Source organism: Delphinus delphis, chromosome 1 (genome assembly GCF_949987515.2).
Source record: "Delphinus delphis chromosome 1, mDelDel1.2, whole genome shotgun sequence".
NCBI classification, from domain to species: domain Eukaryota; kingdom Metazoa; phylum Chordata; class Mammalia; order Artiodactyla; family Delphinidae; genus Delphinus; species Delphinus delphis.
Window position 1 is genome coordinate 134,620,416 of NC_082683.1, and position 23,438 is coordinate 134,643,853.

At 38.5% G+C, this 23,438-nt stretch overlaps 1 protein-coding gene across 1 annotated transcript in view; it reads left to right on the forward strand.

Moving 5' to 3' along the window:
* The window catches only part of AXDND1 (axonemal dynein light chain domain containing 1), a 65,570-nt gene that overhangs the window by 39,237 nt on the left and 2,895 nt on the right, over positions 1-23,438 (forward strand). The window contains exons 19-25 of the mRNA XM_060034769.1: positions 3,950-4,149; positions 4,998-5,094; positions 9,097-9,207; positions 14,491-14,604; positions 16,087-16,191; positions 22,031-22,113; positions 22,980-23,185. Coding sequence (XP_059890752.1) covers positions 3,950-4,149; positions 4,998-5,094; positions 9,097-9,207; positions 14,491-14,604; positions 16,087-16,191; positions 22,031-22,113; positions 22,980-23,185 — 916 coding nt within the window. The remainder of the gene's footprint in view (positions 1-3,949; positions 4,150-4,997; positions 5,095-9,096; positions 9,208-14,490; positions 14,605-16,086; positions 16,192-22,030; positions 22,114-22,979; positions 23,186-23,438) is intronic.

Consider the following 23,438-nt stretch of genomic DNA (forward strand, 5'->3'; position numbering starts at 1 on the left):
TTCATTTTCCTGTCTGATCCATTTTCTTCCAGATTTTTTGGTTTTGTTTTGTTTTTTTCTTTATACCTTTACTCCATCTAATCTGTGCTGCTTGGCAGTCTGAAATAGTGATCTTCAAATATTTTTTTTATCATGTATCTCTATCAGCAAAAAATCTTTGAACAAGTTATTTCTAAATTACTTATGAGAATTTCTCTGTTAACCTTTTTGGTACATGATAAAATAAAAACAAATAGTCAAAAGAGATGAAATGAATAATATTTAAAATAATTTTTAGTAATGGTTTTAAAAAAACTGATGTGATTGAACAGGCTTCATAATTGTTTTACAATCACAGGTTAATACTTAGTGATAAAGCCATTTGAAGTTCTGCTCCTAAGTTCAGTTTACTTTGTTACTTGTTTTTAAGGACTGTCATTGCTGAAATAATAGCTCACAAAAGAACAATGCAAATTGAAGAAGTTTATTATTGGCTGTATTTATTAAATAATGCTCATTTTTCAATTCCATCAATCAGTTATGTAGAGATTTAAAACAAATTGTTTAGTAAAATTTTCCATCTACCATAATGTCAATCAGTTGTTCTTATAAACATTAGGCAATGTAGCATTTCTTTTTTCTAACAAAAGATCCCCAACCAGTTGATACACTTTATTTGTAAGATTTTAAAAGAATTAGAAACATATTTCCAGATTTTCAAGTATATAAATCTGAGAGTTTTTAAAAGTGAGCTATATATCATTTTCAGCAACAAAATCATACCAAGATGGAAATCCTTCCAACTCTCCATTTTCAAAATGACTGCTCCATAATGTAAATTTCTTTTACTCATTGTTAAACATCAATTGTATTTTGAAGGGAAAAATTAAGTGTGATTTTTTTTTTTATATCAGCTAGGAGATGGCTGTGTTGCCACTTGCCATCCCTGAAAAGATTAGTAAATTTGAAACAAGCCGTTTTATAAAAAAACACTTAATCTTAAAGTTTCTCTTAAGAATTTTATATCAGAATCACAGTAAATCTCTGGTTTATAAATTATCATTTTCACTCTCCATCTAATTAAAGAGAATGATTCCATATCTTAGTGAAAGTGTGTTTATTTTGATTCTAATTTTAAATTCACCTATGACCTGTTGCATGACCTTGACTCTACCATTTAATCTCTAATATAACTATGAAATGAAGATAACACATATTTGTGTTTATTTCACAGGGGTGGTTTAAGGATTTATTAATATTTTTTGTAAGCGAAAATGAGAGTTATTTCAATGACAGTATCATCCAGGCCATTGGTATATGAAAGAACAGTTTAGAGAATTAATTAATTCTCTAAGAAGAATAAATGTAATTGAGTAGCAGCAGGGGCTTAGTGGGGAAAATATCTTTGGCTTGTGGAAAGAAGGTAGTGGTTTTTTAAACTCTTTCTCAGGAAGAGTTGCCCTTTTCCTGATGTGTTAATTCAGGTGTAAAAATACACTAATCAAGATTACTTAGGGACTTCCCTGGTGGCACAGTGGTTAAGAATCTACCTGCCAATGCAGCGGACACGAGTTCAATCCCTGGGCCGGGAAGATCCCACATGCCACAGAGCAGCTAAGCCCATGAGTCACAACTACTGAAACTTGCACGCCTAGAGCCCGTGCTTCTCAACAGAGAAGCCACCGCAATGAGAAGCCCGTGCAACGTAGCGAAGAGTAACCCCCACTCGCTGCAACTGGAGAAAGCCCGTGCACAGCAATGAAGACCCAACGCAGCCAAAAATTAATAAATAAAATAAATTTATTTTTATAAAAAGATTGCTTTAGGTCGTTTATGGCCTTTTCTTTTGAGGCAGGAAGTTTGGGTTTTAGTACAAGGATAGACTACCAAGCTTCATTTTTATTCATTAATTTAACAAACATTTATTAAGCACTTTCTCCCTGCTAAGTACTGTGTGTGGTATTGAGGGATAAAATGATGGTCCATGCCTTAAAAAGACTCACAGACTAAATGAGGAGACAGATATGCAAACAATTATAATAGAGATATGTACAAAGTACTATAGCAACATAGGATAAGGAGCAAATTAAGTCCGGTGAAAGTTAAAAATTCTTCTCAAAGTAGATTATATTTAAGCCAAGAAGAACACTTAGAAACTCACCAGAGAAAGGGACTACATAGGGCATTGAAGAGAATGGTTGACGTTTGCATTTCATAAAGTTTTTTACATCTTATTTCTGGGACCCAGCCTCAGCAAAAGCCGTTTGCGAAGGTTCCCAAACTTTCTCTCTTCTCAGTGCCTAAGGGTGCCCCAGTATTTTCACACTCCTAAGCCAAAAAAATTACCACACAGTCCAATTTATTATTACATAGGGAGGTTCAAACAGCTTACTAAATAGTTATGTCCTAAATATGAGTATAACTTTTGGAAAAATATTATAATACGTGTTAAAATAGGTAAACAAGGAGACCATTGGACATGGCTTTAGTGCTTTTAGTAGCCTGTGTAAACAAACCAAAGCCAGAGTCGATGCACTTGAATCCAAGAAAACGAAACTCAAGGAAAACTAATTCTAAAACAGTCAGCTAGATCCTCTCGAATATGAAAAAATGAAACTCAAGAACAACTCTCATAACAGCCAGATAACTAAATTTTCCTAAATAAGGCAAACATTGAAGTTACAGCCAATTAAATAATTGCTTTGCTTTGCTTAGTGTCTTCTCTGTAGAAATCTCTGTCCTAGCTCCTACGTACAGAGTGCCTCTAACCATTTTTGGGGTTTGGCACTGCCTAATTGGAATTGTTGTTTGCCCAAAGATACTTTGTAAAATTTAATGTGTCTCAGTTTAACTTTATTGAAATAAAAAACCCTTTTATTAATTAATTAAACTTTAATTGAGGTATATTGACTTAAAATATTAGTTTCAGGTGTACAACATAGTGATTTGATATTTTTTTTTTGGGGGGTTTTTTTTTTTTGCGGTACGCGGGCCTCTCATCGCTATGGCCTCTCCCCCTGCGGAGCACAGGCTCCGGACGCGCAGGCCCAGCGGCCATGCCCCACAGGCCCAGCCGCTCCACGGCATATGGGATCTTCCCAGACCGGGGCACGAACCCGTGTCCTCTGCATCGGCAGGCGGACCCTCAACCACTGTGCCACCAGGGAAGCCCTGATATTTTTATACATTACAAAATGATCACCATGATAAATTCAGTTACCATTTGTCAAAATACAAAGTATTACAATATTATTGACTATATTCTCTATGCTACACATTATATCCCCGTGACTTATTTATTTCATGAGTGGAAGTTTTTACTTCTTAATCTTCCTCATGTATTTCACTCATCTCCCCGCCTCCACGTAAAAAATCCTTTTATTCTCATTTAATCAAAATTACTTACTAATGGAATGTATATACTTTTGCACTGTAAAACCTCTCTAACCTTGAAATCAGATTGGACATTGCCATCCTCACTTCCTGTCCCACCTTGATTTTCACACAGTAATTGTTTTTAATCACACAACCACCAATAAAACCAGCTTTCAAAGATACGGTGTCATCAAAAGTGATATAGTGTATCTAAGGTTGAAACTGAATCATGTCAAATTCATGCTATGTCTGACAGGTGTCACATATCATTATTATCTCCCTCAAGAATTTAAAATCCCATGGCATCCTTGAGAGCTCACTGTGAAGCCCTGGGATGCCTTGGTGCACACTGGTGGGAACTGTGGCCTTAACTGGTTAATATGCTTCACCAAGCTAAAGAAGAGGGTAGTTTAATGTAGTATAGTGAGCAAAAGAAAGTAAGGTTACAGTAGTTGAGTAGTGATGATTTGATTTCATTAAGAATAATAGTGTTGTTGAAAATTGGACAGGTATGATCAGTTCTGTTTTTATATGGTTTTTACTGTTCGATTTATTTTAAATGGGTCATTTGTATTATAATCGTTTTTTTAAACAGATGGATGAATTGCATATACCCATGGTTCAATGGATGGTAAATTTTCTGATTTTAATGGTACCTGACTTTCCTGATCCAGATACTCTCATAAAGTTGGAGGAGGAAAGTGCTGAAAAACGTGACCTAGGAATTGCCAAGTTGGAGCTAGATGCGATTGCCCTGGCAAAAATGTTGTCCCGATATTCCATCTATTTGAGCAGGTGAAACTATCTGGTTATTTTATTACTTTCCTTTTGAAGATTAAATGTGACATAAAACGGAGGAGAAACTAAAGCAACATTGTAAATCAACTATAATAAAAATTAAGGAAAAAAAAAGCAGAGGAAAGAAGGTCAGTTAAGTAGCAGCAATAAAAGATTGTTTTAAAACCTTGAAAGAAATGCTAGTTCGGTTTTTAAACTAGCTTCAACACTGCCATGTTGGAATATGAGATTTTGGTGTTTTCTTAATGGCTTTAGAATTCCTTTGAAAACAATGTTAGCATAGGCAGGATGGGAAGTGTATATGTATGTGGGAGTGAGAATTAGTAAACAAAACAAAACAAATCACTTACTTGCATAAATAAGTTGCATCTTGCGTTTTTGCACCTACGGTGGGGGAGTAGGTATAACTTGCATGTGTAATTCCATGCAAAGTTAAAGGTATACTTTTACATATTTCACTAAACACCAACCAAAACATCTCTTAAAAAAACAAAAACTGAAAAAAGTCTTATATCTGAAAAGCTAGAAGATTCCTGTCAAATAAAGATGTCTATAAAAATTGTAATTCATTAACTAGGAAGCATACTGTCACTATGATTACTTCAAATTTGGGAAGTAGCTTTTACAATCTAGCCAGTTTCCCCTTCATTTCCATTCAGTGTTACCAGTGGTCAAGAGTGACGGGAAGGGAGGGGAGGAAGAGGACAAGAGTGAGAAACAGAGCAAGAAACAAATTATTCTCTGGTCAGTCAGTAGCTTAATTATTATGGTAAACTTCCACTGTATCTGGACTTAGGAGAGGAACCAACAATAAAATGTATGTGTGCTCTTTTTTTTTTTTCCAGTTGTTGCAAAGAGATGGTAACAGCTATGGCTCTGAGTAAAGCAGATCACTTAGGAAAAAATCCTACTAAGGAACTTAATGAACTGGATAAGATGAAGGTAATAACTCTGTATTCCCCTTACTTTTGTTTTGTTTGTTTTAAGTAGACTTTTTAGGTTTAATTGATTTGCAACAAACTGCGCGTACACCTGTAAAATAATCACTATGATTAAAAAAAGTACATATCCAACAAACTCAAAGTTTCCTTGTACCCCTTTTTAATCTCTCCTTGCAGCCTCGTCCTGTCCCGAGGCAATGTCTGATCCACTTTCTAACACCAAAGATTAGTTTTCATTTTATAAATGGAATCATATGGAATGTAAACTTTATTTGTCTGACTTCTTTGACTAAGCATAATTATTTTGAGATTCACACATATTGTTGCTTTTATCAAAAGTTCATGCTTTTCAGTGCTGAGCAGTATTTCATTCTATGGATATACACAGTTTATTTATCAACCATTCTCTGTTGATGAACGTTTGAATTGTTTCAATTTTTTTATTATTACAAGCAAAACTTCAATGCTTATCCTTGTACATGTGCATTGCTTTCATTTGTCTTAAGTAAGTATCTAGAAATGGAATGGCTAAGTCATATGGCATGTATTTTTAGCTTCTTAAGAAACTCAAACTGTCTTCCAAAGTGGTTAAACCATTTTACATTCCTGCCAGAAGTGTATGAGAGTTCCAGTTGCTTCACATCCTCACCAACACTTGATATGGTCAGTGATTTCAATTGTAGACATTCCAATAAGTGGGTAGCGATATGCCATTGTGGTTTTAATTTGCATTTCCTTCATGATCAATGATGTTAAACATCTTTTCATGGGCTTATTTGTCATTACATCTCCTGTGGTGAAAGTTATATTTGAAAGTTGCTAAGAGGGTAGATCTTAAAAGTTCTCATCACAAGAAAAAAAATTATAACTATGTGAGGTAATGGATGTAACTATGTGAGGTAATGGATGTTACCACAACAACTGAATTTGTTGTAGTAATCATTTTGCAATACGTACATATATCAAATCATTATGTTGTACATCTTAAACTTATGCAATGTTATACATCAATAATATCGCAATAAAACTGGAAAAATGCTAGAAAAAGAAATGCAATTGTTTTATAATTTGGGTAGTGGATAATTGAGATATTTAAACCATTACAAGTGAAATAAAATTAACAAACTATCTATGGAAAGAAGGTGAAATGTCTGCTCAAATCTTTGGCCATTTATTATTGGTTTGCTTGTTTTCTTATTATTGAATTTAAGAGTTCTTTATATATTCTTGATACAAGTCCTTTATCAGATATGTGATTTAGAAATATTTTCTCTCAGTCTGTGACTTGCCTTTTCTTCTCTTAACATCTTTCAAAGAGGGGAACTTCTTAACTCTGATGAAGTTCAATCTATCATTTTTTTTCTTTTATGGGTCTTGCTTTTGATGTTGTAGATAAGAAAAATTTTGTATAGTAACACCATGAAGATTTTCTCCTAGAAATATTACAGTTTTAGGTTTTGTATATTCAGATCTGTGACCCATTTTGAGTGACCCATTTTTTTTCTTATCTGGTGACAGGTATGGGTTGAAGTTCAGTTTTGGGCATTTGGATATCCAATTGTTTTAGCACCGTTTGTTGAAAAGACTATCCTTTCTCTATTAAGATGTCTTTTCATCTTTGTTGAAAATCTATTGACCGTATACATGTGCATATTATTCTGGACATTCTGTTATGTTCTGTTGATCTTTGTGTCAACATTGTCACCATTATCAAACTGTCTTGATTACTGTAGTTTTAAAATAAGTTTTGAGATTAGGTAATGTAAATCCTCCAAATTTGTTCTTTTTCAAGTTTGACCAAGTTTGAAGAACTAAGATTTTTAAAATATAATTACTATTTGCAAAATTAACAAATGCTTTTGTTCTACACACGATAAAGTTAAAATATGCATCAGATTTTGTAGTTGGAAGGATCTTTAGGAGCAGTGGTATGATGCAGGCGCATGCTGGCTCACAAGAGCTGACCGTGCAGACCTCTTCCCAATTCCACATTCAGTGATAACATACTGAATTAATGAATACCATTGAGATTGCCATAGTGGGAGTACATACTATAGAAATCAACAAATGCTACAAATTAGGGAATCCCCCCCCACTGCCAGTGAATGTTTTAACCAGCTACCCAGTGCATAGGGGTCATCTAGAGTAAACCAACAACCTCATTTGTTTTTAATAGATGAAGACTATTAAGAGTTTACTCAAGAAGTCACAACCAATTAGTTGAACTTAGGACTAGAACCTAACACTTTCATCTCCCTTGTTTGACCCTCTTTTCTGATATGCAGTAAGACATCAACCTAACCCTTTGAATGCAGAATTTAAACTTATCAGTGACATTAACAGAGCTGTGGTAAACTTATTTTACCTATAGAGGCTTCCATTCCTTATCCATAACACAAGGGTTTGGATTTGATTTTTAAAATTTTTTGGCTCTGACATTTCACAATAATTCCACAATTAAAAATAAGTCTAGGGTTTCCCTGGTGGCGCAGTGGTTGGGAGTCCGCCTGCCAATGCAGGGGACACGGGTTCGGGCCCTGGCCTGGGAGGATCCACATGCCGCGGAGCAACTAGGCCCGTGAGCCATGGCTGCTGAGCCTGCGCTCTGGAGCCCACGAGCCACAAATTCTGAGCCCGCGTGCCACAACTACTGAAGCCCGTGTGCCTAGAGCCTGTGCTCCGCAACAAGGGAGGCTGCTGCAATGAGAGGCCCGCGCACCGCAATAAGGAGTAGCCTCCGCTCTCCGCAACTAGAGAAAGCCGACGCGCAGCAACAAAGACCCAAACACAGCCAAAAATAAATCAATAAAATAAATAAATAAATAAATACGTCTAATCATGGGAAAAATGTGACGTACTACTGCTTTTTATGGGTTATTTCAAGGACCTAAAGTGGGTGATTATTTCACCACATGGTACAGTTTTTTTGATGGTGTGAGTGAACAGATCACCTTCCCCAGAGGAAATAATGTTTCCTAGTTCCCTCTGCTTTTTCTCACTAATAAGGAATAATGCATCTTTTAAACATTGAAACCAGATCTTAGCTGTTAGAAGATCTTGGTAAAGTAAATGTAGTTTTTCTATTCTCTTTGCAGGGATGAGACCTGCTATGGTGAAATCCTGTATCTCAATAGATAAGGGGTGAGCACCTTTTCCAAAAACGTGCTTCAGCTCTTTACTCATTCACTTTATTGGGGCAGGGGAAATAATATTTTTGTTGTGGTTAAGAGCCCTGGCCACCTGGATTAGAATTGAAGCACAGCGCATAAATGTAATATATGTGACCTTGAGCGAGATATTTAATTGCTCTATTCCTCAGTTTCCTCATCTTAAAAAATGAGGAGGGCTTCCCTGGTGGCGCAGTGTTTGAGAGTCCGCCTGCCAATGCAGGGGACACGGGTTCGTGCCCCGGTCTGGGAATATCCCACATGCCGCGGAGCGGCTGGGCCCGTGAGCCATGGCCACTGAGCCTGCGCGTCCGGAGCCTGTGCTCCACAACGGGAGAGGCCACAACAGTGAGAGGCCCGTGTACCGCAAAAAAAAAAAAATGAGGATAGTAATAGTCTCATAATGAGGATCAAATGAGTTGGTAATGCACAATACTTAGACCAGAGTCTGGCATATAATAAAGTGCCATGTAAGTGTTTGCTGTTGTTATACAATTATAGTTGACCCTGGTCAGTTGCATAACATTTATTGAGGCAAACCGTTAGGCCTTAGTAAATCCAACAATCTTTCTGCATCTAGTTCTATAGCACTTCACTACTTGTCCCATTTCAACCCAGATCCCAAACGCTGTCAATAAGAGATGATATGATTTAGGTCTATATTAATAGAAAATCACTTCTGCACAAATCTTTGAACTGAACTGATACAAAGTTAATTGAATGGAGTTATATTTAGAGGAATTGTTCTTAGCAGTTCCTTAGTAGGAGTGAGTGAATAAATGAGTTGGTGTAATCTGATTTTTTCTGCTTAGTGATTATCTTTTATCTCTTTTCAGAGAGAATGTTATGAGTGGATCACCACATGCTCTCACCTCCTTTCTGGTCTCAAAGGCAGGAAAATAAAGTTACTGACACGTGAAGAAAAATGGCACCTACTTGGAGAAGAGGTATTTGCCATGTGTTAGCACTGGTCATTATTCATGCTCTTTCTGTATTTCAATAGATAAGGGTACTGCGACTTTTTCCAGTCAATGTTTTGAATCCTCATTCATTTGCTCTATGAGAAGAGAATTTTGGTTGTGACCAAGAGCATTGGCAACTCTTTTCCCTTCTAAAGGAGAGAATCATCACCCAAACGTCTCTGCTTACTTTCTTGGAGGGTGACTTTGCCTCCTACTTTACTGAGGAAAGGATGGCTTTCAGAGGGGAGTTACCTGCCACTTCCTGAGTCATAGCCTCAGACTTCTCTGCTTCTGCACGCACCCTCCCTCCTCCCTTCACACTGAAGTCTCAGTCTTCCCATCCAAGGTTATTTCTTCCTTTGAGTACTTAATCCCATGCACATTGTCTTCTTTCTTTTGTATCTTTAATGCCTTCCTCTCTATAAACATGGTCTCTCTCCCATCTGAAAAAATATGCCCCTTGATATTGTCTTCTTCTTTACTACTACTTTCCCTCCTTCCTATCACAATCACTTTTCTTAAAACTCTAAAACTACTATAAGGTCCCTAGTGACCTTATTGCCAGATCTAAGTATCTCCAATCCCATATTTAACGTGACTTCTCTATAGCATTTGATCCTGTTAACCATTCACTTTTTTGGTAATCTCTCCTTGCAAGACCAAAATTCCGTCTTTCTCCTACTTCTTTATTCCTTTTCACACTCCTTCTTTTAGTCTTTGACCTCTGCCTGCCTCTTAAATGTTGATATTCTGTCCTTGGCTTGTTTTCCCTTCTCATTCTACACTCTTCATATTACTATGTTAATCCTGTAGTTTTAACTACCTGTTTACTGAGGATCCCAAGTCAATGAATATCATGTACTTAATGGCAGTCACAAATCTTTATTTTTACTTCAGTCTCTTTGAGGAAGTTCACCTCCAGCAAAGTCTGAAGAAGCTCCCGTTGCTATCAGAGACATAAACTATACAGGTATGATCTGATGGCATATATGTCAATGCTCCTGGGTCTAAGAAGGAAGGTTCTATCTACACACTTGCAGTACTTTTATTTTACCTTTATTTAATTGATTTATTTAAAAAAAATTTTTTTTTGAATTTTGGCTGCACTGCATGGCTTGTGAGAGTTCCCCAACCAGGGATTGAACCCGGGCCATAGCAGTGAAAGCTCCGTATCCAAACCACTAGACCACCAGGGAACTCCCTTATTTTACATTTAAACACTGGAGAAACACCACCTTTCTAAATTATACACCTTTAACAAATTCTCATTTTTCTTTGCTGCCCACGTCTTGGCCAGAATTATTTTGAATTAACCACTGAATCATCTCAACAACATTATACATCTTAATTACAGTACAGTTTTAGAAACTTAGTGAAGTACCATAGACATGATCTTGGCTGCACATCAGATCTAGGAAAAAATTCAAAACCTATACGGAATCACAGAGACTAAGAACAAAAAGGATTTTAAAGGTGGTTGATTTGAATTCAACCAGCCATCTGATGCGTCAGTCTTAGTATAACACCTATGCTTGATCATTATGCCTATGTTTGAGTATCTGAAGTGATGGAGATCTACTTTCAGAGTTAGTCCCTTCGTTTTTGGTGAACAGTGACTATTAGAACATTATTCTTTTATTGAACTAAATGATACCTGTTTCCCTGTAGCTTTTTTTCTACCTACTGGTCCTAGTTCAGTCTTCTGGGTTGATATGAAAGGGCTGATTTGTCTCCCACGTTATAGTATTTCCATCTATTCTGTTACAGAATAGATGGAAATATTTTTTTTTAATATTTGAAAATAGCTATATTCAACCTAAGTCTATTTCTGGGTTTTCTATTATTTTATATTTAATCTGTCTATTCACAAGTCATCACCACAATCTTTTAATTATTGAGGCTTTATGATACATTTTTAGATCTGGTAGGGCCAGCCCTTCCTCACTGATCTTTTTCAGGTGTTTTATGGCTATTCTCTCTTACTTATTCTTCTATATAATCTACCTCTAGAAAATATATGATTCTTAAAAACTGGGATGATATTAAATTTATATATTAACTTAGAACAGACATGTTTATGCTGTTGAGCTGTTCTATGAAGTATATGAGATATAGGATGTCTACTTTTATGCCTTTCAGTACTGTTTTATAGTTTGCTCATTTTGCTTATAAGGTAGGCCTGAGTATTTTATTTTATTTTTTGGTATTTTAAATAAGATCTTCTTTTCCATTATATCTTCTAATTGGTAACTGTGTATGTATTACTGATTCCTGTATTTTAATTTTATGTATGGTGACTCTACTAAATTATTTTATTGTTTCAGTAGTTTTTCAATAGATTCTTTCAGGTTCTCCAGATATTCAATCAAATCACCTATAAATAGAGATAGTTTTACCTCTTTCTTTCAATTATTATGTCTTTAATTGCTTTTTCTTGTCTGATTGCATTGAATAATTCTTCTCCTCTTTCATTCTGCCTTAACCTTTAGAGTTTTCATGAGTGAACATCTGTTGGAGGTAAACTCAATTTTTGTTTGTCTGAAAATATCTTTATTTCACCCTCATTCTTAAATTTTTTTTTTCTGGGTATACAATTCTAGGATGATTTTTCTCTCAGCACGTATTATGATACTATTTCCACTGTTTTCTGGATTGTATTGTTACCAAATTGACAACTGAAAATCCAGCTGTCAGTTCTTTTTTTTTTTTGTGGTACGCAGGCCTCTCACTGTTGTGGCCTCGGAGCACAGGCTCAGCGACCATGGCTCACAGACCCAGCCGCTCCGTGGCATGTGGGATCTTCCCGGACCGGGGCACGAACCCGTGTCCCCTGCATCGGCAGGAGGACTCTCAACCACTTCGCCACCAGGGAAGCCCTGTCAGTTCTTTTGAAGTTAATCCATCTCTTCCCTCTGGCTACTTTTAAGATATTCTTTTTGTCTTTGGCATTTTGTAGTTTCACTCTGATACATGTGGGTGAAGATTTTCTTTTCAAAGTTTGCTTGGGATTCTCTTGGTTTTCTAACTCTTTGGCTGGGTATCTTTCATTAGATTTAGAAAATTTTCAGTCATCATCTCTTCAATTATTGTCTCTACTATATTTGCTCTCTCCTTTCTTTCTGGAACTTTGAATGGATATATATTGGAATCTGTCCCCCATGTCTTTTAACCTTCTTTCATATTTTCTATCTCCTTGTCTCTCTGCATTGCATCCTGGATGATTTCTTCTGACTTACTTTCCAATTTACTAATTTGCTCTTCAGCTGAGTTTAATCTGCTATTAAAGCTTTCTGTTGAGTTTTAAATTTAATTGTTGAAGTTCTGTTTGGTTCTTTTTCAAGTCTGATTATTTTTGTAATCTTTCACAGTTTCGATCTCTTATTTCTTTAAAAGTGTAAGTATAACTATGTAGTCTATCTGATAATTCTAACATATATCTGTATAAGAATATTAATTACAACATTATTTATAATTGCAAAATACAATATACAATACAAATACAATACAAAATACAATACAGAAACAATATAAATATTGATCAATAGGGAATTGGTTTCATAAATTATGGTACATTCAAATAATAGGATTCTGTACAGATAAAATAGATGATTATGTAGTGAAATAAGAATCACCCATGATATGTTATTGAGAAAAGTAGATTAGGGAACATAACGTATATTATTATTTCATTTGTATGAACACGTTTATATGTATATAAAGCAGAGTAGAAGAATATTCAGCAAAGTGATAGAAGTTGTTACCTGTGAGGGTTCAGATTATTAATTTCTCTGTAGCTTTCAAATATTTTACATCAGTAGTATGTTATCATGAAAACAAGGTATTTTCACTTTGGAAAAATATCCTAATATATTGTGAATATTTTTCTATACCATGTATATAATTTCTACAGCATATTTTTAAATTGCTATAAAATAACTTGTTGTATGGTTTATACCATAATTTTTAAGTGCATTTTCCTATCTTGGGCATTGAGCTTATATCTAGCTTTGCTTTATAAACACTGCTGCAATAAACTTCTGTAGGATGGTCTTCAGTCAATATTTGTGCAGACTCCATTGAGATATTCAACACTGTTTACTCCTTCTCTCTTCTCTTTTGGCTTTCTTGGTGGCCCTCTCACATTTCTGAGGCAACTTTTACCCTCCTTTGCAGGCTCCTCTTTCTTCCCTGACCCTTTATGTGACTAGGTTCCTGTCCTAAGGCCTCATCCTCTAGTCATTTCACAAGTTCTTCTTTGGCGATATAATTTCTTTTCTTGGCTTTAACTGTAGATAAAGCCTTTATAAAGCCTTCTTTAACTGTAGATAAACCCTTTATAAAGGCTTCTTTTCTTGGCTTTAACTTTAAATGTAGATAACTGTTAAATCTTTACCTTTAGCCAAAATCCCTCCAATCTAAACTTCAGATCCACAAATTCAGCTACTTACTTATTTCCACTTGGCTATCCTAGTGGTGCCTCAAACTCACACAGCCTAATCTGAATTCATCTATGTTCCCAAACTTGCTTATCTAACTTTGTTCACTATCTCTGTGAATGGCATTATCATCTATGCAGTGGCCTATGTAGTGGTATATAGTGTATATACCAGGTGACATTCAAGATGCTTCCTTTCCCTAACCATTCCATATCCATTCAATCAATCACCCCACCTTCCCTTCCTTCCTCCTCTTTAAATCTACTCGCCTGTTGCTAGAGTGATTGCTTTAAAATGCAAAACAGGTCAATCGATTTATAGGTATCTCACTGCCTTCAGGATAAAATCCAATCTCCCTGGCATAATATTCTAGCCCTTCCTCTGTGATTGTGCCCCTGCCCATCTGCCTCTAAGTTTCTGTCCTCTTGAACTGCTTTTGTTCTCAGAGCCAATCATGTACAAATAACATTCTCTGCCTGGAACTCCCTTGTGCCATCTTTTTTCTCCTCACTCATCCTTCAAGAAGAAACTCAGACATTATGTCCTCCAGGAAACCTTCCTGATTAACCCTCTCTTTCACCCCTGCCCAATACCAGATCTGGATTAAGTGCTCCTACTCTGTGACTATATGTAGCCATAGCATTTTCTTGTCCACTGAATTCTAAGCTGCTTAAGGCACGGATTATTATTAACCTTTGTATCCTTATCACTAGCACAGTGCCCAGTTGCAAAATTAATGCTCATTAAATACTTTTGAATGGAAACATTGCTAGTATTCTGCTAAAATATTTATATCCACTAAGCTATAATATAATATTGTTTTGTCTCACAGGATACTGTAAAAGAAGTAACTACGCCTGAAACAGGCAAACTTCTTAAAAAGGATGAAGAAAATATGGAGGATAAGAAACTTGAGGAGGAAAAGAAAGAAGAGAAAGCAGAAGAGGTAAGATTAGTATTTTTTTCCTTTTCCTTTATATTTTTAAAGAATGAATATATATATATATATATATATATATATATATATATACCATTGAAAATAGAAATAGCGCATCTGGAGTGAACTCTTCAACTTCTTTCCTTTCCTCATATAGGTTTAATCATACCTGCAGACACACTTATCTCTTTATTTTCCAAGGATAGGGTGTTCCTCTTCCTTTCTAAATTCAGCCATTTCTCACTAGCCTCATTCACCTATAGTACTGTTAACTACACAGTCTACCTCTCACCCTGATGCTGTTTCTTTATCCCTTCATTGCCATATTTTTCAAATAGTTGTTTAAACTCCTTGTCTCCACTTCTTCAGCTCCCATTCTGAGCTGCCTTTTCTCACTCCCCCCAGGCCATCCACACCTCTCTTCTCCTTATCCTGTCTCCACCCCTGCTGTGGCATTAGTAGTAAAAACAACCCTTCTTGGGGCATCTGTAATAATAATAGTAATGAAAATACAATGGTAACTACTGTTAATGGTGTGCCTACCATGACCTATATGCTTTGCACATGTTAACTCTTATCTATACAACACAACCTCAAGGTAAATATTATTGCCCCCATTTTACAGATAAGAAAACTGAAGCTCAGAAAGGTTGACTGACTTACTGAAAATCATATAGCTATAAATTGCAGAACCAGCATTCAAACCTAGTTCAGTCTGGCATAAGAGCCCTTGCTAATTCCTGGGTGGACTACTATTGTCTTTAGCTTTCAGAACTCATGATCACTCTCCATTTTGTCTTAACTTACTTCCCTGGGGTGTTTCTTCTGTGAGTAGTTTAAATGTTGGCATGACCCCAGGCTGTGACATAGATCCTCTACTCACTCTACATGCAGTACAACAGAACAAAAATATTCTATAACACCGAAGCCTCTTTTCACCAGCATCTTCTGTTTTACTTCTGGTACAGTGCTTGGCATATAAAAGGCAAAATAAATGGAAAACATTATTTTTTGGCCACTAAATCTGTCATACCTTTCAAATCCCCTCCTTCCCTTCTTCTGTGGCCTTAGTTCAGGCCCTTTTCTCTCTATTTTACAAACTCCTATTCAAATATCATTTTCTCTGTAAAAAAATCCCTGAGTGTCTAGACAATGCAGGGCCCTTTTCTGGGTGCACATAGCTCTCGGAATATGCTATGCTAAAAGTAATCATGTAGACCATAATTATTTTATTGCTTATCTCTCCCACTGTTCTGTGAGTTCCTGAGATCCGGAAGAAATCCTTTTTGTTTTTCTGTTATCTCTCCTTGTCCCCATTTCCCCATCCCCACTAATTTCTCCCACAGTGTTTCCTGTAAGTCTTCAAAAATGCTTGTTGAATGATTAAAGCAAATGGAAAACGAAAGCTTCAGACATGGTGCCAGGCAACTTGCCAGGCCACTGTGTCACACACCAGCTCACTAACACGTCTGTGGTATTTCTGTGCCCTAGAAACCTTCAACATCTACAGAGAAGGAAAAACTCATTCGAGTCATTGGAGTAGACGGAAATGTCCATTCCCAACCTCTGTTTGGAACAGATGTATTGCCTTCTTGGGTATGTAGCTGAAACTCAACTAGGAAATTCAAAACTAGAGAAAAAAATAACTAGGAGGGCTTCCCTGGTGGTGCAGTGGTTGGGAGTCCGCCTGCCGATGCGGGGGATGCGGGTTCGCGTCCCGGTCCAGGAGGATCCCGCGTGCCGCGGAGCGGCTGGGCCCGTGGGCCGTGGCCGCTGGGCCTGCGCGTCCGGAGCCTGTGCTCCGCGGCGGGAGAGGCCACAGCGGTGAGAGGCCCGCATAGTGCAAAAAAAAAAAAAAAAAAAAAAAAAAAAAACTAGGAAATTTAACATTTGTAAAAATGATACGGATCTAACATAACTTTTAGCTTTTCCAAGGGAACTCCTGAATAATATATTTTCCAGATATTTTTTTCTCCCAGCATCATCCTTGGAAAAACTCATTTGTTCACCTTAGCTTTATAAAAACTTTTCATTCTCTTCTTTAAACCTCATTTTATTTTATTTTTTAAATTAATTAATTATTTATTTTATTTTTTGCTGTGTTGGGTCTTCGTTGCTGCTCGCAGATTTTCTCTAGTTGCGGTGAGCAGGGCCAACTCTTCCTTGCGGTGTGTGGGATTCTCATTGCGGTGGCTTCTCTTGTTGCAGAGCACAGGTTCTAGGTGCTCGGGCTTCAGTAGTTGTGGCTCGTGGGCCCTAGAGCACAGGCTCAGTAGTTGTGACGCTCGGGCTTAGTTGCTCTGTGGCATGTGGGATCTTCTTGGACCAGGGCTTGAACCCGTGTCCCCTGCATTGGCAGGCGGATTCTTAACCACTGTGCCACCAGGGAAGTCCTAAACCTCACTTTAAAATCAGCATTTCATCCCTTTCCTTAACTTAACAATGTCTTGGTCAGTATTTGACCAAGTTTTAAATATATTCATTCAGCAGGCTCTGTTGATAACTGTGATGAGAGGATACCACAAGAATTATTGGGAAATTGGAAACCTTTAGACAGTAGCTATGGAAACTCAGTAGGAAAGCAGATTTAAAATTCCTTCACAAATGTTCTAAGACCATTCACACTGAAGTCAGCTCTAGATTGGTATCTCTCTGTACAGGATGCCATGACTTTAGGAGTCTCTGGTGGGCTTCATCCCACTAATCCCCTGAAATGGTATGCACCATTTTGTATGTGTTTTCATACTGTGCATTTTCTTGGGGAAGAGGGGTATGTGCCAGAAATCCATAGACATCATCAAATTTCTCAACCCCAAAGTTAAGAACCATTTCATTGCTAGGAGTCTGACGCATCTGAATAGGCACTGGTGCATGTCGGGGTGAGGAGCTGTGGTGAGGGTCCTGGTGGATGGCAGCTAGATCACTAAAGTGGCAGCATGGTCCAAAGTAGAGGCAGATTGCAGGGATGTATGTCCAGGGAGGTTGTAGGAAATAGACTCCAACTCTGGGAGGAAGAACTGGGAGATACCATGTGGAGAGTCAGGCAGGAGCTGCCAACATTGGAGTTAGAGTGGTACATGGGGGTGGGGGGAGGCTACGATCACATTCTCCCAAAATAATGCGTTTTCAACAAGTTTCTAAAATGATATGTTAATATGTCAGTCGTTAAGACTCTGAGGCAAAGAGGTAAGGGTAAGCAATGCAAATGCAATGTCATGAGACATATTAAAAAAAGGCAGGTAAAGGGTAGCACTTTACTATTTGAGAACCCCCCAGGAGTCCCACCCAAAGCCCTCCTGCCCCAGATTTGCTCCCCTGAGGTGAAAACCCTGCTATGCTATCCTGGCAAGGCATCAGGGTCAGGTCCAGAGTGAGTCAGGAAGCTGACAGGAAAATAGGAACCTGTAGCCTGGGGCAAAACGGAGGGTGTGGTGCTTGTCTTTGGTGGTGTGGGACTTCTGCTCCAGGATGCCAGAATTCCATCTGGAACAGTGTGGTGCTATGTGGCTAGCTCACCTGAGGACGATGGGGCCCAGAAAGTCTATCTCTAGGCTTTGAAAAGTTGCTAATGTTCTACTATAGATCACTGAAGACCAAACTGTCCAGGTTCTCATTGACCATAAGACCTGGGGAGTAGACTAAGATGCCATCCAGATGTACTTGCAAGTTCCTGGAGGTAAAGAAGAATCACATTCATCCTATGGGATGGTGGCCGGACCACTGGACAGGTAGAAAGGGATCACGAGGTACTCAAACAGAGGGCCCCTAATTGTGCTAGGCAAGTGAAGACAAGGTTGATCTTTGGAGATGTTGGTACCCAGAGAATGGAGAGTCCTTGACCTGGCTTGTGAGGTCATAGATTCGGGGCAGGAAGCGGAGCTGGGGGAAGTGCTATCTTGATTTGGACTGTACTGCAGGCTTCATGGGGCAGGAAGGGCCTTGGCTCTGTGCTTCTTCCATTCACAAAGACATTGGGGCTCCCTGAGGGCAGTTTAAAGTTTCACTGTAAAATTTTCTTTTGCTTTTGTTTGCTTGTTTGTTTTTCCTTTATTTAAAAAAAAAAATTATTTATTTTTTTGACAGACACTTAGCCTCTGGCCCTAAGAACATAAGCAACCATTTAGCAAGGATACAGATCCAAGGCACCAGTCCTACTGGGCAGTGGCACTCTCTCTTTCTGGTCTGAAAACAACTCCCAAGAGGCAGTATGTTTGATTGACACTGGGGGAGGAAAGAGAAAAGGAAGGAAGGGATAGGGAAGCAGAAACCTTGTGGTTTGCAGGTATAACTTGTCTTGTCTCTGGGAGCTGAGTTATAGAGCAGGAGAGCGCCAAGAGATAGCTGGGTCCTGGGTTTCTAGTGAGAAGTAGCTCCAGACCACTGGGAGGCTAGGGACCTGAGCATGGAGAATTCCAGTTGCTCCTCGTATCTCCTCCTTCAAATGACTCCAGCACAGGATTTTCTGGGGGTTGAGATATGAGTGATAACAGGAGTAGTGGTGGTAAGTCACCACCACCTTGGACAGGCTAATTGCTTGGCCTGCTAAACCAGGGCCTCATTCATATCGTTACCTGATGCCCTAGTGTCCCCCATAACTAGGAGGAGAAGGGGTGAACTATCAATTATTCCAAACTCTCCTCAATTCGCTGGAAATTAGGACTTTGTGGGAATTCCTGAAGACCATACTTAAAGCAGGAACCGTGTACAAAGCTTGGCCTGCTGTGCCTGTTTCAGGCAATACCCAATTTGACACTTGCCTGATTCACTGGTGAATCAAGTGACCCCAGTAAGCAGCATTGACTCTGCCTCTGCTCATCCTGGGGAAAGGCCGCTCTGCCTTCAGGTGCAGCCCAGTTTAATCAGGTCTGAGATCCTGTTGCAGGGCACCCCTTGTGGCCCTCTCTGAACTGGACTCATTCCAAAGTTGTCCCTGGAGGAGAAGCAGCTGAGCTCTAACACTGCAACCGAATGGTGGAGGTATGGGGTGACTAAATTCACCAGGCTCTCCCTGAGGCTACCCAAAGTGCTCAGAGCTACCGTGGACCCTAAGCACTGCCGCCTGGCTGCATGAGTTGGGTTGCCTACAGCTCAGCTACTTTAACAAGCAAGATGTTAGAAACCATCTCTTTTAGGCCTGTCTTCAAACCATAGGTCCTGGCTGTCTGTAAAGAGTTGTAAGTATGAGGAAAATGGGAGATTTTGCTGGATCACCTATGAACTCCTTTGGAAGGGAGAGTAGGGGCCAGACTTGGGGGATCAGCAGTATTTTTTCACCAAGCTGAAGGAGGCCCTTAGAAGCCTGTGTTTTCCTCCCACAATACCATGTACCCCAGGCATAGGTATTAAGAGCAGTAACTAACTTACCCATCTTATAACAGCAACAGGGAAGAGTCCTTGGAATTGGTGGTTCCAGAAAATATGTCCAAAGGTGACAGGGCCACTGTGGCTGGCTAGGAGTTCAGTACTGAGTGTTGGATTCCAAGCAACTGGGTCTACAGCCAGATCCTCCCTGCGATAGGCTCAAGCCAGAGCTATTAGTCCAATCTAAAGTCCATTAATAGAGTCAAACCTCAGGAAGACCAAGCCAAAAAGGCCAAAGGCATAATTAGAGTCAGAGAGAGAGACTAGCTCCAAGCTACAGCAGGTTGGCACGAACAAGAAAGGTCTAATGCGATTGCTTCCAAGAGCCGTGCGGCCCACGTTTGTCTCTATTATACAGCAGGTAAAAGAGCATAAAAGCCAGAGGAAGCTTCAAAATATGAGAAGAGGGCCCAAGGCAGTATCTGTGATAAGCCTTGAGGCATCTGTATCGGTACATGGGTGATGCAGGGAAGCTTGTCACCTGGCATACATAGAGGAGGCCATAATTCTAGAAACCCAACGTCCAGCATTTTGGACCATGGGAATTTCCTGCTGGAGGGTTTGAAATGGACCACAGAACATTAATCTGTACTTGCTGGTGTCAAAACAGAGGGATGTTTTCCTCGCACACTGTAACTAAATATCTATCTGTTGAATTAGTAGAGAGTCGGAAGGCTCAAATGTATACAGTTAGCAGAGTACAGTCCTGGTTTACTTTGGTTTCCACCTACAGTTAAAACTGTTTCATGCAGCTATATAAATCATGTGTGGAACTGCATTTCCAGATGCCTCTGCTCTGAAAGCCTTTCTTTTGGATTCAAAGAACAAATAAATTAGTAGTATGTGCTGTATAGGCACAGCCACATCACAGGTTGCTGGTCCAGGCTGAACAATGACAGCATTTACTTCCCAAACAAACTGCCCAAAGGGGAAGCAAAACAGAAAGAGGAAAATATGTGACTGGGAAAATAAGAAGAGAGTAAAAGAGCTAGAGTAAAAGTGAAAATGTTTGATACAGTTTCTTTTCGCTGGTTCGCTTTTAGAAACAGCGAGCATAGTGCAACGGAATGTGTGATTGAGGATGGAGAGGCCTAGATGAGGGTTTTGCTTTAATCAGCTAGATCATTCTGTGATTATGGCAGGCTGCCTATCCTCTTAGATCTCCCTTTCCATCTGTAAGGTGGGGTTTAACTTTTACTTGCCTCTGTTTGGGAAACATGAATAAATGAGATTTTTAAAAGTACACGGTTCTAGGAAAATATCTCATAATATTCATTTTAAAATATGCTTATAGTTTTTGTCTTCTAAATTTTCTCTTTTGTCTTCCTCTTATTTTGTTTTCTGGAATATAGAGTCAAAATAAGTAAAAGAGGTTTTGTTTTATTTTTTTCATATTTTCTCTGCCTTGATATTTATGAAGTTCCCTAAGGAACTGAAAGATCTTATTGAATTTTGCAATTTGCAATTTGTTATGTGCTTAATGAAGTAAATTATTAATAAGATAAATATAGTTATTTTCCTTGATCTTTAACTTAAAGAAACATGTTTACCCTTCTCTTTATTTTTTAAACCTTTTCTTCTTTCCCTGCTTCTTTCTGTTGATGTTGTTCTCCCTGCTTCTTCTTTACAACTCTAATCAAATTTATGTCCACCAGAGTGTGAATAATTTGCAAGCTGGTATGGTATTTGGCCACAGGAAATCCCTATTCTTCTTTGGTATTAAGAGTGTGCTTAGGGCTTCCCTGGTGGCGCAGTGGTTGAGAGTCCGCCTGCCGATGCAGGGGACACGGGTTCGTGCCCCGGTCCGGGAGGATCCCACATGCCACGGAGCGGCTGGGCCCGTGAGCCATGGCCGCTGAGCCTGCACGTCCGGAGCCTGTGCTCCACAACGGGAGAGGCCACAACAGTGAGAGGCCCACATACCGCAAAAAAAAAGAAAAAAAGAGTGTGCTTAATCATGTGCTATATAAACATGAATAGTAGAAAAAGAAGGCTTGGTCCAGAACATACTGAAGAAAGAGGCTATTTATCTTTGGGACCCTCAGTTCATTCATAGCACTACTTTCTTTGTCAGAGAGAATCAGCTAATGAAGGTACATTGGCCCCAAGGTATCTTGAAACAATGGCTGTAATTGAACGCATGCAGGAGAAGTTAATGTAAGTATGAGACACCACAATGGTAAGAAGACAAAGATTGCTGACCAGGAGGTCTAGCTGAGAAATGCACGCTTCTTGGCTTACCTTTGGTTCTCCTGCTTCCTTTTTCCTTACAAGTGGGATGGGTATCTTCAAATCTTCTGCTAGAGGCAGTGAACTACACTGCTCCAGGAGGGACATCTGTCCTCAGCCACCGTGAAGATGGAGGAAGTCAAGTGTGTATGTGTATATCTGGGGTGGGAGTAGAGTGTTAGGAGGGATCCAACTCAGTATGTTTCTAAGAGATGAACTAGAGAAATATATGAAACTGGGAGAAGCTATTGTGTGCAGGAAAGAAGGTTACATAACCCAAATTGTAGGAATGACAACAGAGTTAAATAGCTAAGAAAGCTACGAGAAGAGAATATAGACATATAACTTGTGCCCTAGTAATTAAGAAACACACTTCAAACTGGTTTTCTTGATTGTAAGATCTGGTTTTAAAGGTGCTGGAAAAGAAGGGACACTATTTTATTTGTTTGTTGGATCACATCAATAAAGAGAAGCCAAGATTAACCACTGAAAAGGGGTTCCTTGGCTATTGATGGAGAATTCCAAATACCCAAAAGTCAGATTTCACTAAGAAATGATAAATATATTGTATTCTTAAATCACACCATGTCTGCACTCTGACATTACCATCCAGAGTAGCCCCTAGGCCCCCAATTCTTGGCTAAACATTGATGCTGCTGCTTCCCTTATTTGTACTGTTCAGATATATTCTTCTAATCCCACTGCCTTTTTTGGATAATGAGTTTCTAGATATGAAAGGCACTTTTCCAAACCTTTCCATTTTATTATGTTTCTCTGGATTTTGTCCACATCAGAGAGGTTGAAAGCAGAGCCAGACAAGCAGAGGAGAAGTTTGATGATGTGAATGAAAAACTTCATTATACCCTTATAAGAAATAAAGAACTGGAGAAAGAACTAGAGGAAATACTGATGAAGTATAAAGAGAAGGAATCTGAAGAAGAAGAAAATGAAGAAGAAGAAATCAGGCCAGTAGAAAGAGCCTCAAAATCTCCAAAGAAAGGTGAGGATTGCTTTCTCATTTTGCTTTATTTAGGTTGTATTTATGAGCAAAAATTTGATTGGGTCATAAATATTTTAGAAGAGTATCAATATCTTTAGTGATGATCTACTAGTTCGTACTTCTCCTAGGAATGCACACACATATAATTATGTAATTATCTTGTTCAGACAAGTCACAAAAAGGAAAACCAAATGACTAACAATGGTAACTAATAAACTAACATGAGATACAATTTTTATTTATAAAACTGGCA